The sequence below is a fragment of the Triturus cristatus genome, chromosome 1_2, assembly GCF_964204655.1.
Source record: "Triturus cristatus chromosome 1_2, aTriCri1.1, whole genome shotgun sequence".
NCBI lineage: Eukaryota > Metazoa > Chordata > Amphibia > Caudata > Salamandridae > Triturus > Triturus cristatus.
In genome coordinates, this window is record NC_140580.1 from 1,152,678,106 (window position 1) to 1,152,692,709 (window position 14,604).

At 47.3% G+C, this 14,604-nt stretch overlaps 1 protein-coding gene across 8 annotated transcripts in view; it reads right to left on the reverse strand.

The window, feature by feature from the left end:
- Window positions 1-14,604, reverse strand: part of POMT1 (protein O-mannosyltransferase 1) — a 128,444-nt gene that overhangs the window by 71,543 nt on the left and 42,297 nt on the right. For all 8 annotated transcript variants that reach the window (XM_085613941.1, XM_085613935.1, XM_085613936.1 and 5 more), the window contains 3 exons: window positions 8,831-8,924; window positions 6,608-6,763; window positions 2,135-2,265 (listed from right to left, as the gene is read on the reverse strand). In XM_085613941.1, coding sequence (XP_085470067.1) covers window positions 2,135-2,265; window positions 6,608-6,763; window positions 8,831-8,924 — 381 coding nt within the window. The remainder of the gene's footprint in view (window positions 1-2,134; window positions 2,266-6,607; window positions 6,764-8,830; window positions 8,925-14,604) is intronic.

Sequence of the window (14,604 nt, forward strand, 5' to 3'; positions counted from 1 at the left end):
CGGACATCACTCTTCTAGATTGTGCATCGATGGCGAGCAATAGTCCTCGCCCCGGCCAGCACATGCGCAGGAGGTCCCTGACCTCATACCTTCCTAAAAAAAACGGAATTTGTATTCACACGAAGCAGCGAGCACTTCATTTGAATCAAATGAAGTGCTCACTGCATCGTGTTGAATACAAATTCAATTTTTTTTTCTAGGAAGGGAGCTGCTACATTGTGTACACATTCTCTTATCTCCTCCCCGTCGGATCCTAGTCCCGAAGCTAGTGGGGCAAAGCCCCTTTCGCCCCTTAACACCAGCTGCCACTGATGTCCTTGCATTAAGGGCAGCAATATGGCTTTCATGAATTCACACAAATTTACAGCAGTAGGGCAAGAGATAGTACTCCTAGAAAATATTTGTGAACTGCGTTTTAGCATGAGCAAATATGCATGTGTAGATTTGCTCATGCGAAAACCTGAGTGTTTGCAAGTTTATTTTCCCTCCAAACATTTTTTTCCCAACTCTAGAAGAAAGATTACTTCTGCCATTGTCAGGAGTAAATTTCCAACATTTCTCAGTATTGGAAAAGATTAGAGAAGAGATGTTGAAAACCCTTAAAACATGCAAGTTAGGTTTGCACAGACTCAGAAGGACATTCCAACCCTGGACCTATTGTTTACCACTACCTTCAGTCCCAGTATGTAGATCTGCGGAAACGTAGCAACATAAAGGGATTGCTAGTATTCAAACACTGCTATGGTATGAGCCCTGGCATAATCAGACAGGCTATATAAGAGCACTTATATAATGAGATTGCTGCCATAATTTGTCGCCGCACAACATGGCACCAAAGGGACAAGTGGATTTTGTTACAGGACAAGTAGATTTATGAAGCAACCTGCCCCATGGACAAGTAGATATTTTAATAAATTCCACACCCCTGCGGATAGAGTGACAACACCAATATAAAAAAGCTACAAAATGAACAAATGTGTGATTGGAATTTTTCCATAAAAAAATATAGGAAACGAATCTTGCCCTGACAATCCTGTTTGAACCTTATTTACATTAGGGGGTTACCCCTGTCAAGGGCAAGCATCAAAGAAGGGAACTTTTGCTCAATATACGGCCAGTAAGGGATCAGGACCTTTTTACCCCTTATCCTCAACAACTATACACAATTAGATCAGGATTTTTTTCCCTAATTTCAGCAAAAAATATATATAAGTTTGTTTACACTAAACTCGTTGCCCCACCCCTTCCATATGCGTATCACACACAAGCATAAATTGAAAAAAAATATATCATGTGGGCTGTGGATCAGTGTATGCCTTCACACCTGTCCTCAGAAATATTGTGATTTATTAATTTTTTCCATTGTGTCTTTTCTTCCTTATTTACTCTACAGCCTTGATGGAGCCAGAGGCCTGTGCCCAACTACTAGGTGTAACACGTGTTGGCTGTAAATCAATGAGGGGAAACTTTGACCAACTATTCACTGAATTAAAATGTGTATTGTTCGCTCCTATGTTTTCATATCCCTATTTTATTTGTCAATATGATGGTAAAGGAAAGAATGATTTGTACTTTGACAATTATGGTCTAACATTGTGTACGATAAGAGCATCCGCCTGCTGTAAATATGGATACAAACTAGGCAAACAGACTCCACCTGGAGTAGATGCATGCCTAGTACCAAAATATATTATCCACTTCACCAATCATAAATTGAGTATTAACGAGTATAAATAGGAATAAAGGCCCTTAAATATTTTCAAAAATTAAAGACACTCATGTAGTGTGGAAGGTGGAAGAGACAGCATGGGTGTTCTTTTTGGAGTCCGGCCCCTCTCCGATCATAGCATAGGTGTAGCTTTAAGAGTGCAGATGCACTCACCTGATAGGGTAGGTGTTCTTGTGGGAGTCCCGCCCCTCTCCTATTACAGTGTAGGTGTTGCTTTAAGAGTGCACATACGCTCACCTGATAGGGTAGGTGTTCTTGTCGGAGTCCGGTCCCTCTTCTATCATAGCATAGGTGTTGCTTTAAGAGTGCAGATACACTCACCTGATAGGGTAGGTGATCTTGTGGGAGTCCCGCCCCTCTCCTATTACAGTGTAGGCGTTGCTTTAAGAGTGCAGATACCCTCACCTGATAGGGTAGGTGTTCTTGTGGGAGTGCAGCCAGCATGGCACTGGTTTGCTCATTACGCTCCTTATGGTGATCTGTGACCCATATGCCACCTCCAATGGCTGACCATGTGTGATCCGTGCCAATCCTCCCTGCACAAACATAGAAAAACAGATATCTTCCAGCTCTAAGAAACGTCTTGTCATCTTCCAAGCTTTGCCAACTGCACAGTTAAAATAGAATCATACTCAAGAAATAAAGCAACACCCCCAAGTGCTCTGTATCAGAGCCCACCCCTTCAGGCCCTGTCAAAACACGCTGTCAGCCGTCTGACATGGAATTGCCTCAGTCATGGGTGTAGATAGCAGGTTAGACACAGCCATGTGTCCGTGGAATGGGTTTAAGCATTGTACAAATGGCCACATTCGAAAGGCACATGTGATTTATAGGAGGAGGCAGCAGAGTAGAAATGTGTTGTGCTGCACTCTGTGGTTGGTTGGGTTCAGTTTGAAAACAGACTAGATAAATATTCTTTCCAAAACAGATTCCAAATTAAAGTGCCAGAACCTACATAAATATATCCCTAAAAACATTACACAGCAGCACATTAGACTTACAAGTCAGTTTGCTAGTCTGTTTGGCCTGTAAAGGGCAGCAGGCTGGACATACATCTGCCTGACCAATAGGAACAGAAGGCCTATATCTGACCTCTAATGGGTAACAGGGAAGGTATGCACGGGTTTCTCAGTCCTTTAGGAAACACAAGGTGGAGATATATCTGCCTGACCACTCGGAACAGAGGGCCTATATATGACCTCTAATGGGTAACAGGGACGGTATGCACGTGTCTCTTAGTCCTTTAGGGAGCACAAGGTGGAGATACAGCTCAGCCTGACCACTAGGAACAGAAGGCCTATATCTGACCTCTAATGGGTAACAGGGACGGTATGCACGTGTCTCTCAGTCCTTTAGGGAACAGCAAGGTGGAGATGCATCTGCCTGACCACTAGGAACAGAAGGCCTATATCTGACTTCTAATGGGTAACAGGGACGGTATGCACATGTCTCTCAGTCCTTTAGGGAACAGCCGGGTGGAGATACATCTGCATGACCACTAGGAACAGAAGGCCTATATCTGACCTCTAATGGGTAACAGGGGCGGTATGCACGGGTTTCTCAGTCCTTTAGGGAACAGCAGGGTGGAGATACATCTGCCTGACCACTAGGAACAGAAGGCCTATATCTGACCTCTAATGGGTAGCAGGGACGGTATGCACGTGTCTCTCAGTCCTTTATGGAACAGCAGGGTGGAGATACATCAGCCTGACCACTAGGAACAGAAGGCCTATATCTGACCTCTAATGGGTAACAGGGGCGGTATGCACGGGTTTCTCAGTCCTTTAGGGAACAGCAGGGTGGAGATACATCTGCCTGACCACTAGGAACAGAAGGCCTATATCTGACCTCTAATGGGTAACAGGGACGGTATGCACGTGTCTTAGTCCTTTAGGGAACAGCAGGGTGGAGATACATCTGCCTGACCACTAGGAACAGAAGGCTTATATCTGACCTCTAATGGGTAACAGGGAAGGTATGCACGGGTTTCTCAGTCCTTTAGGGAACAGCAGGGTGGAGATACATCTGCCTGACCACTAGGAACAGAAGGCCTATATCTGACCTCTAATGGGTAACAGGGACGGTATGCACGTGTCTTAGTCCTTTAGGGAACAGCAGGGTGGAGATACATCAGCCCGACCACTAGGAACAGAAGGCTTATATCTGACCTCTAATGGGTAACAGGGACGGTATGCACGTGTCTCTTAGTCCTTTAGGGAACAGCAGGGTGGAGATACATCAGCCCGACCACTAGGAACAGAAGGCCTATATCTGACCTCTAATGGGTAACAGGGAAGGTATGCACGGGTTTCTCAGTCCTTTAGGGAACACAAGGGGGAGATACATCTGCCTACCCACTAGGAACAGAAGGCCTATATCTGACCTCTAATGGGTAACAGGGACGGTATGCACGTGTCTCTTAGTCCTTTAGGGAACAGCAGGGTGGAGATACAGCTCAGCCTGACCACTAGGAACAGAAGGCCTATATCTGACTTCTAATGGGTAACAGGGACGGTATGCACATGTCTCTCAGTCCTTTAGGGAACAGCCGGGTGGAGATACATCTGCATGACCACTAGGAACAGAAGGCCTTTATCTGACCTCTAATGGGTAACAGGGAAGGTATGCACGGGTTTCTCAGTCCTTTAGGGAACAGCAGGGTGGAGATACATCTGCCTGACCACTCGGAACAGAAGGCCTATATATGACCTCTAATGGGTAACAGGGACGGTATGCACGTGTCTTAGTCCTTTAGGGAACAGCAGGGTGGAGATACATCAGCCCGACCACTAGGAACAGAAGGCTTATATCTGACCTCTAATGGGTAACAGGGACGGTATGCACGTGTCTCTTAGTCCTTTAGGGAACAGCAGGGTGGAGATACATCAGCCCGACCACTAGGAACAGAAGGCCTATATCTGACCTCTAATGGGTAACAAGGACGGTATGCACGGGTCTGTCAGTCCTTTAGGGAACAGCAGGGTGGAGATACATCTGCCTGACCACTAGGAACAGAAGGCCTATATCTGACCTCTAATGGGTAACAGGGAAGGTATGCACGGGTTTCTCAGTCCTTTAGGGAACACAAGGGGGAGATACATCTGCCTGACCACTAGGAACAGAAGGCCTATATCTGACCTCTAATGGGTAACAGGGACGGTATGCACGTGTCTCTTAGTCCTTTAAGGAACAGCAGGGTGGAGATACATCTGCCTGACCACTAGGAACAGAAGGCTTATATCTGACCTCTAATGGGTAACAGGGAAGGTATGCACAGGTTTCTCAGTCCTTTAGGGAACACAAGGTGGAGATACAGCTCGGCCTGACCACTAGGAACAGAAGGCCTATATCTGACCTCTAATGGATAACAGGGACGGTATGCACGTGTCTTAGTCCTTTAGGGAACACAAGGTGGAGATACAGCTCAGCATGACCGTTAAGAGCAGAAGGCATCTGTCTTACTTTTAAGGGCCAGCAGGCAGGGCAAGCATATGCCCTGCCCAGTAGGAAGCACCAGGAAGGACATAGAGCTCAGCTTCACCAGTAAGAACAGACAGTCCTAAAGCGGACAATCAGGTTAATATCTTGCAATATAAGGCCTACCATGGGGCCCCGGTTGACGCCTTTTCTCTTATGGGTCTCTGCCCAGAAGAGAGATTCCAGAAGAGATGGATTCTTATCCTAATGATCACATTTGGTAAGCCCTGGTCCGTGGCACCTTTTACCATTCTTCCCTTGGTGCAGTGTAAATGTCAAATGTAAATCCGTGTTCACACTTACAGGTCTCAAGGCGCTGGGGGCCGTTGTGGAAATTAAGTGAGCTATTGCCCAGAGTCACATGGTGCTGAGCTGCCGCCGGGGATCGAACAGTGAGCCCTGTGCTCCAAAGTTAGCTGCCCTGGCCGCTGCACCACACCTCTCCACTGCAGTGCTAACCTTTTTGTGTATTGTAGGCTTTACGCATCACTGTAAGTAACCCTCTTCTAGTGTACCTCACTATCACTTGTGGGCACACTTGTTTTTCCCAACCCTTCACTTTGCTCTCCTTAGCTTTGCTTGGCCTTCTGGTCTACTCATTTTACCTCATTTTCTTCTGCCCAGTTTGTCTTTTTTTTCATTCCAAATATCATTTCCTGATGATGAACCTTATTTCCCTCTGAGTTGAAACGTTGTTTGCTTTGCTCCAAATGAACTAAAATAGATTTGTTCATTGTCGGTTTTGTTCTCTGAAAACAATACATATATACCTTTCACAGTTTTCATCTGTCACTTTTGTGTGAACCACCATGAGCAACACGCACTTCTTTTCACACCAACCACCGGTTACTGCTTAGCATTTATAGAACTCTTTAAATAAAATATTACAGTCAAGTGTACTGAGACTCATGTATTTTTGGGAAATGTTGCTCTCCTAAATTTTGCATGTCTGTGTTACATTACGCAGTAAAGTGACTTGTCTTTAGCACTCCAAAAACAATTCTACGCGATTGTTGTTCCCCGATTACATTACAGGAACCACTGTTCAGTTTCAGTAATAACAGAGGGCACCTGCCTCATTTTTAAGAGGCAGCAAATGGCGCTGCTGCTCTGCCCTGTTGAGCATAGACATAACGGTGTCCCTGGGTAGTATGAACAGACAGAAACCGTCTGATCTTTATGTACCAGCAGCAGGGCATGCATGTGTCTCTCAACTCTCTAGGGAGCATCACGCAGAAGATCTGTCTGGCAACATCATTTTCCATCGAACATAACTTTGAAATAACAAGCAAACAAATCTTCACAAGACACCGTATCGCAGCAGTGAAGAAGGTGGGCTCAATGTGCCCAATGCTCGTGGAACACCAGTCTTTCTTCTACATGGGCCAATACATTCCTTACCTCCAGGCTGGCTTGGAAAGCACTACTCATAATCTGGTCATGGGGTCCTGAGCGGCACAGCAGCGACAGGTGGACGTAGAAGATGCACAGGTAGAGCATGATGGGGGTCACCAGCAGAGCCCCAGCACGGGCCAGCATGTGGCACAATACAGTAATCTGAGGAAACAAGACAGACAGTGGCAGAGGGAGCCTAGAGGTAATGTTAGTTACATAGCAGACGGTTCCAAAGGGCACCTTGATGTCTAACTCCGCTTCAACATTTACCCACTTTGTGTCATATTGGGCATTTTGCTTCAACTTGCTCCCCTCTGCTGTATCACGTGACACAAGCGATAGTCTTCAGTAGTGGGACACGTGCTAGTGTCACGTACTCTATTAAAAGACACTGTGCTGGACAGAAATGGTCAAAGGGCTTGTAGGCAAATTAACCCTCCTAGGAAGATGAACCCCAACAAAACATACAGACAGTAACTTTCCTAACAAACAAACCCATATACTCCGGACCAGAATTAAAATCCCATTTTATAAATCTGGGGAATGTGCTCCACATTTAATCAGTGATAAAATTCTAATCAAGACCCAAAATGAAAAATGTAATCTTTGGTAGGAAAAACACCTGGACACAAAACTAAAGGCGAGATACTTTGATGCACACTCATCATGCTGCTGATATAGTAGGACTGTTCAAGCAAAGAAGGCTTGGGTCCTTATGCTACCTGGACTGGGTTAAGATACATAGGGTGTGCCACGAGGGAATACTCTACATTTTTCTTTCCCCGCAAAGACAACACCCGTCAACATTTGTAATCCCATAGCGCTTGACACAGGCAGGACATTAGGCAGAAGCCTTTGTTAATTAACGTTTTAGTGTCTGCCTATTGTATCTTGAAATCTTGTTATAAAGACTGGTCGCTTGCATTACATTATATATCACTATTGGAATATTTTGCACGTTTATTGTGTCGTATTTTTTTTCACTGTGCTGTATCACAATTTGTTTATGTACGATTGTTTTTTGTGTAAGTGAACACTATACAACAATGTTTATTTAAACAAAGTGTTGCTCGACATATGACATGAAAATAATGGCATAATCTAGTTCTCAAAAACATTAAAAAAAAGTGAAATATATCACACGGACTTTGGAATTGTAGTCGAAGGTCACGTTTAATCATTTATGGGTCATGAATGTTCTATCTGGACATCTTGTATGTTCTCTGTTGGTAGTAGGAAGCCTCCCAATAACCTGATTACATGAAAATTAGCATCCACCATCGAAGGTGCACGAAATCTGCACGAGAAGAATATTACAGAATCTGTAACGCTGAAAAGAAACAGCATGACTAATAATGTTATGTTACACAAGTTTATAGCGCGCACAGCTACTCAGGAGTATCCCAGCGCGGAGCCTAGCGGGGGAGGAGATGGAGTACTAGCAGGAGAATAGATGAGTTTTCAGTTTCCTCCTGAACACAGCAGGGCCCTGGATAGTGCGTAAGGCAAGAGGAGGGGCGTTCCAGGCAGCCGCCGCCTTCACCGTAAAAGAACTGCCCCCTATTCTCTGAAACTTAAAGCAAGGGATCAGAGCATAGCAAAGGGACGAGGACCACAAAGGGCGTGCAGGAACATAAAAAGAAAAGCGCCTCTGTAAATAGAGAGGCCCACGATCATGCAGGGCGAGGTGGGGCAAAATCAAGGATTTAAATGTAACTCGCTCCAACATGGGGAGCCAGTGAAGGGAACGTAGCTGTTGCCGGACACGGTTTCTAGCCGGAATGCCCAACAAAAGTCTGGCTGCTGTATTCTGAACCACCTGCAGTTTTTTCAGCAGGTACCCAGGAACACCAGCATAGAGAGCATTCGCATAGTCCAACCTAGACAGGATCAGCGCACAGGCAACAGTTTTCCTTGCTGCTAGAGGGAGGAGGGGGAAGAAATAATAACCCTATGTTTGACTAAACCACTAACACTGGGTTGCTGGTATGCTAAGCGCTGCAGGACCTCGACAGGGGTAGTAAACAATACATAAATACCAATACCATAGCATACCATATGATGGGACAGATCTCCCACAAGTCAGGATGATAGAGCCGGGGTGTCTCAAATACTGTGTTTGTAGAATTTTAGGAGTTTTTGTTTAAACGGTGGTAGACATTTAAGAACAAACATACTGTTTTCCAATCAAGGGCTGCGGTTTCTTCCAGCTCCTCCAGGAATACTTACGTTGGATAAGGCTTTGTCACCCACAAGCTGCCACATGTGGACTCCAGCCAAGACCAAGAGCAAAACGTAGGTGAAGAGGCCCATATATTTCACCCTGCAATGGAAGCAGACGCAGAGGCTGAGAATACCTGCCCATGCATACAATACAATGCAACACAATTATAAGAAAGTGCCATCTTTTTGCTTGGTTGCCCCCACTTTTTGCTAAACTGCTGTTGTACTTTAACTGTGTGCGCCCTGGGCTCCTGCCAAACAGGTACCCAGGGCCTATGTTCTTTCCCTAAACTGCATTAAAAACAAAACCCAATTGGCACTCTTTGGCCACAGGTCAGTCCCTTGTAAATGGTACCCCAGGTACCAAGGGCACTGTGGCCTGGGAAGGCCTTCAAGGGCTGCAGCACCTATTGTGCCACCATGAGGGGCCCTGTATCGTTACACACACACACACACACACACACACTACCAATGCAGGCTGCGTGTTTTGGTGCAAAACAAAGCAAAGAGTTGACATGGCACACATCCCTGTGTGCCATGCCTACAACCCACTGCCCTGTCATAGGTCAGCCACCCCTCTAGCTGGGTGCACTATACCAGTGTTGAGGGTACAGATGTATGAGCCCTGTAACGCTACAGTGTCTAAACCAATTATTAGACACTGTAAGTCCAGTAATGCCATAATAGTATATGGTACTGGGAGGGTGTCATTACAAACTCCACAGCACCATAATGGCTTTACTGAAAACTGGGAAGTTTGTATCAAACTTCTCAGCACATTAAACCCACACTGATGCCGGTGTGGGATTGATTGTAAAATGCACACCAGAGGGCATCTTAGATATGCCCCCTGAAAAACAACCTAACACTTGTGTCCAGCCTAAGTGACTGCTCGCCAGCTGCCACCACCAGACATGTTTCTGGACCCCTGGGTCAAGAGCTTGCTGCTCTCAGGAGTCTGAAACAATGCACATCCTGGGACAAGGTGCCAAGCCCCCTCCCCAGGATGGGCAGGGTCCACAAGGGGAAGCTTCAAAGGCTTGCTACCTTTGTGAGCTTCCCCAGGCCTTTGCTGCTTCCAGTGGGGCATCCCCCACCGGTTCTGACCCCCACTTTGGGCGGGAGAATCGTCGGGAAAACCAAGTGAGGAAGGGAGGTGTGCCCTTTGCAAGGCGAGGTGACGCGTAACTCTAAGTTCCTGCCATCTTGCAGATGGGGGTACCCAGCCAACCAGAGTGAGGAATATGCCCCCTTCCCACTGAAGGGTGACGTTATAGGGGGTGTACCCACCCCAAGAAAAGGACCGATTGGTCCCGACCTTTACCAACCTGTAATGCCCCTAAATCTAATATTTAGGGGCAACCCTGAACCTTGCCTCTTCAGACAAGACCCGGCCAAGAAGAAGAGAAGGAGGACCGAAGAGCCGTGCTGCAACTAAGAAAAGGAGGACCCCCACTGACTTGGCCCCAGCCCTACCAGCCTGTCCCCACCTCGAACCTGCTCCAGCGGAATCCCAGTGTGTCCTGCAGCCAGCAACCTCAAGAACCCAGAGGACCCGTCCTGCCTTCCACAAGAAAGACTGTCTCCTGTGAGAACCGGATTTGCTTACCCACAGACTCTGGCTCCGGCCAAATCCGCGAGTGTGCACCACTTTGCATCCAACGCCTACGGCCCAGGTTTGAGTGGCCAAACATCACGAGGAGGTCTTCACGGCGATCCTGACCTGAGATCTGGTGATCTCTGACCTGCCTCAAAACTCCAAGCGAAGCCTGCAGCCTCTTTATGGAGGATCCCCCCGACCGCAACCGGAGCTGGTAAGGAAAACCCCGACGCCTAAAGACACCCCTGCACCCAAACTCCCACGGCCTTGGGTGGCCCAACTGATGGTGTCCCAACACCCCCAGGCATCCCAACTTACCCATCCCAGCCACCTATCCCTCAATGGATAACATTGGGCCTCAGCACTCTGCACCCGGCCGCTCTAGTGCAGCTGAGGGTGCTTTGAGAGTGCTTCCTTGACCCTGGGGGAACCCTGGTTCTAACCCCAGAATACCAACTCCCACAAACCACCGCAAAGCGTTAACTTAATTTTTCTCCATTGGAATACATTGACTGTTTTTCCTTGAAAATTGTTGTGTGGAGTTGGTCTTGTTTGAAACAATGAAAAACTGCAAATAATGACAAACTGCTTTACTTACCTTTTCTCTAGGATATGTCCCAGTGTGAGAAAGTGCCATCTTTCTTGCATGGTATGCCCCCACTTTTTGCTAAATTGCTGAATGTACTTCGATTGAGTGTACCCTGGGTTCCTGCCAATCAGGTGCCCAGGGCCTATGTTCCTTCCTTAAACCACACAAACTCCAAATTGGCAAACCCTAGCCACATGTCAGCCCCTAGTAAATGGTACCCTAGGTACCCAGGGCCTTGTGACCATGGAAGGCCTCTAAGGGCTGCAGCACTCATTGTGCCACCCTCAGAGGCCCTGTACCCTTACACACACACTGCCCTTGCAGGCTGAGTGTCTGGGTGCAGGACAAAACAAAGAGTCGACATGGCACACATCACTGTGTACCATGCCCATCACCTACACTGCCAAGGCATATGTCAGCCACCCCTCTAGCTGGGTGCATTACGCCTATGGTGTGGGCACAGGAGCAGGAGCCCTGTGCCCCTACAGTACCCGGGTCCATTCCTGGGCACTGTAAGTGCAGTACTGTCATTTAAGAGTACATGGTGCTGAGAGCTTGTCAAACACGAGCTCCACAGCACCATATTGGCAACACTGAAGCCTGGGAAGTTTGGTATCAAACTTCTCAGCACATTGAACCCACACTGATGCCAGTGTAGGATTTAATGTACTAAGCACCCCAGAGGGCATCTTAGAGATGCCCCCTTACAGCTAACTTACAATCCACGTCTGCTCTGAGGCTGCCCAGGCTGCCACACAGCAGACACGTTGCTGGACCCCTGGGTGGGAGAGCCCCTGCTCTCCCGGGCCTGCAACAATGCACATCCTGGGTGAGGAGAGAAATCTCCTCCCCCAGGATGAGCAAAGGGAAGCTTCAAAGGCATGCCGCCATTTGGAGTTTCCCCAGGCCACTGCAACCCCCCACTCTGGCGGGAAGCTTGGCCGGAAACCCCATACAAGGACAGGGGATGTGCCAGCCTGCCCACCCCACCCCTCAGGTGGGGGAGGCGAGGTGAAGCACATCTCCGGGCTCTCGCCATCTTGAAGATGGGAGGCCCTACCCTATCAGGATTAGGCTACTGCCCCCCTCCCACAGGAGAGAGGCAGGATAGGGGGTGTACCCACCCCAGGACAAGGACCCATTGGTCCCTGGCCTTCACCTACCTGTAACGCCCCTAAATCTAGTATTTAGGGGCACCCTGAACCTTCCTTCCTTAGATTCCAGATAGAAAACTACAAGAAGAGCAAGAAGAACAAGGACCTGCCCTGCAGCTGCGAAAAAAGAGAAGAAGACACCAACTGCTTTGGCCCCAGCCCTACCGGCCTGTCGACTCTCGAACCTGCACCAGCGCGGCATCCCTCGTGGCCAGCAACCTCACCAACCCCGGAGGACCTGGCTACCCTTTAGCTCTAAGCCCCTGGGACTCCCACGAGTAGAGGCTCTACTCAAGAAACCTATTTGCTATCCCTGGCACCAGCCCGGGACCGCGGACCCAACACACTCTGCACCAGCCAAGCCTGGCCAGTGCCGGAGTGGACAAAGACCCAGAGGACGACCCCACGGCGACTGTGACCCAGAGTCCGGCACCCAAGGACCCCCCTCAACATCCCGGAAGAAGCCTGCAGCCTCAGAACCAAGTGCCACCCCAGCCGCGATCAACCTGAGGGTAAGATTCCCGACGTCAAAAGGCACCCCTGCACCCGGCGCCCTGCGGCCCCCTGTGCCCAATCCCGGGGTACCCACCTAACCTACAACTACCCAACTTACCTCTCGAAGTGGTGGTGGCACCTGAAACCTCCTCGTCCCCGAGCCTGCAGCCTTTTTTCAAACCGGAACAATCCCATTGATTTCCATTGAGCGCCCGAAGGCTCAAAAGCACCCTGCACCCAGCCGCCCGAGTGGCCCTGGCAGTGCCCTCTCTACACTAACCTACTTCCCCACTTGCCCTGAGTAAGTGACCAGGAGCCCAGTTCCCACAGCCGCGTGGCTTGCCAGACAGCAGCCACCAACCAAGGCCCCCCTATCCCTCATAGGATAACATTGGGCCTAACTCTCTCTGCACCCGGCCGTCCTGAAACCGCTGAGGGTGAACCAACTGTACCTACCTGACACTGGGGGACCCCTGAGTCCATGCCCGGAATTTCAACTCTGCCAGTCGAGTACTTACCCTTAAACCGCTAACTTCCTTTTCCTCATAGGGTAACATTGACTGGCTTTTTCTTGAAAAATCTTCTAAGTGTGAACTTTTCAAAACTGCAAAAATTCACCAAAAATCAGCCAAGTGACAAAAACGAATTTACTCACCTGCTCCTAGGTGAGCTCCCAGTGCTGGATCTTGGTGCCCAGCCCTGACCCTGAAAAGTGTTCACAACTATACTTACCTCTAACTCATTTTTCTCCCATAGGAAACCATTGTCTGCTTTTCTGTGAAATTTCTTCTAAGTGTCTATTTTTGCAAATTTGAAATATTCTTTTAAAATCGTACCATTTCTGCAAACGAAATTACTTACCTGCTTTTGATAAGGACCCCAGTCCTGGGTCTAGGTACCCAGTCCTGGATTACTAAAGTAACGATAAAGTACTCTACCTGCAATTTGAATTTCTTGCCATAGAGATCCATTGAATGTTTTCTTTGAAATATTTTCTAAGTGCTAACTTTTGAAATAGCTAAATATTATTTAAAAATCATTACAGTTATTAAGTCGACTTTCATCACTTGATTCTGAATACTGACCCCAGGCTGGTTCTAGGAGCCAGACCTGGAATTCCAAAAGTAATCTGAAAAGTAATTTATTACAAATAACCTGAATTTACCATTGAGCTCAATGCATTGTTATGTTTAGGAAATAGGATTGTTTATTGCAACCAACTGTGACTGTTTACACAAATTTATTGCTTAAGACAAAAGTATTTATATTCAACCTCTCATTCTGAGAAAGTATATTTTTACCTCCTTTGTGGTTCTAAAAATAAAACAAGCATATATTTTATATATATAAACCATTGGCCTAGAGTTCAGTTATTGAGTGTGTGAAACCATTTGCTGACTGAGTGTGTACAATAAATGCTTTACACTGTCCTCTGGTACTGCCTTACTGCTCGACCAAGCTACCACTTTTGAGAGTAAGGTCATACCTAACTTTGACCTCTATCAGCCTCTGGGGGACTGTGGACTCTGTACACCCTGTACCTATTAGGGAACAGTATATACAGAGCCACTTTCTCACATTGGTGGATCAGCGGTGGGGTACAAACTTGCATTTGTTGGACTACTTGGTTACCATCTGATCACACGACAGAACTCTTAAAAATTGCCTTTAGAATTCTGATTGGTTTTTCCAAAATTACTAAAAGTCTTGCTAGGGCCTTGCTAAGTCCCATTAGAATTTTAGAAAAATAAAAGTCACTATAGTCAGGGTAGAGGGTTAGAACTGTCAGGTTAGAATGTCTCAAACAAACCCAGCTATTAGTGATAATAATAACATGGACCTGGTGGAGGAGCTCGACCTCACACCTTACTTACACTTGTCTTTCAAGGAATTGAGGTCCTTATGTAAACTCAAAAATTTACAAATGGGTCAGCATCCAACC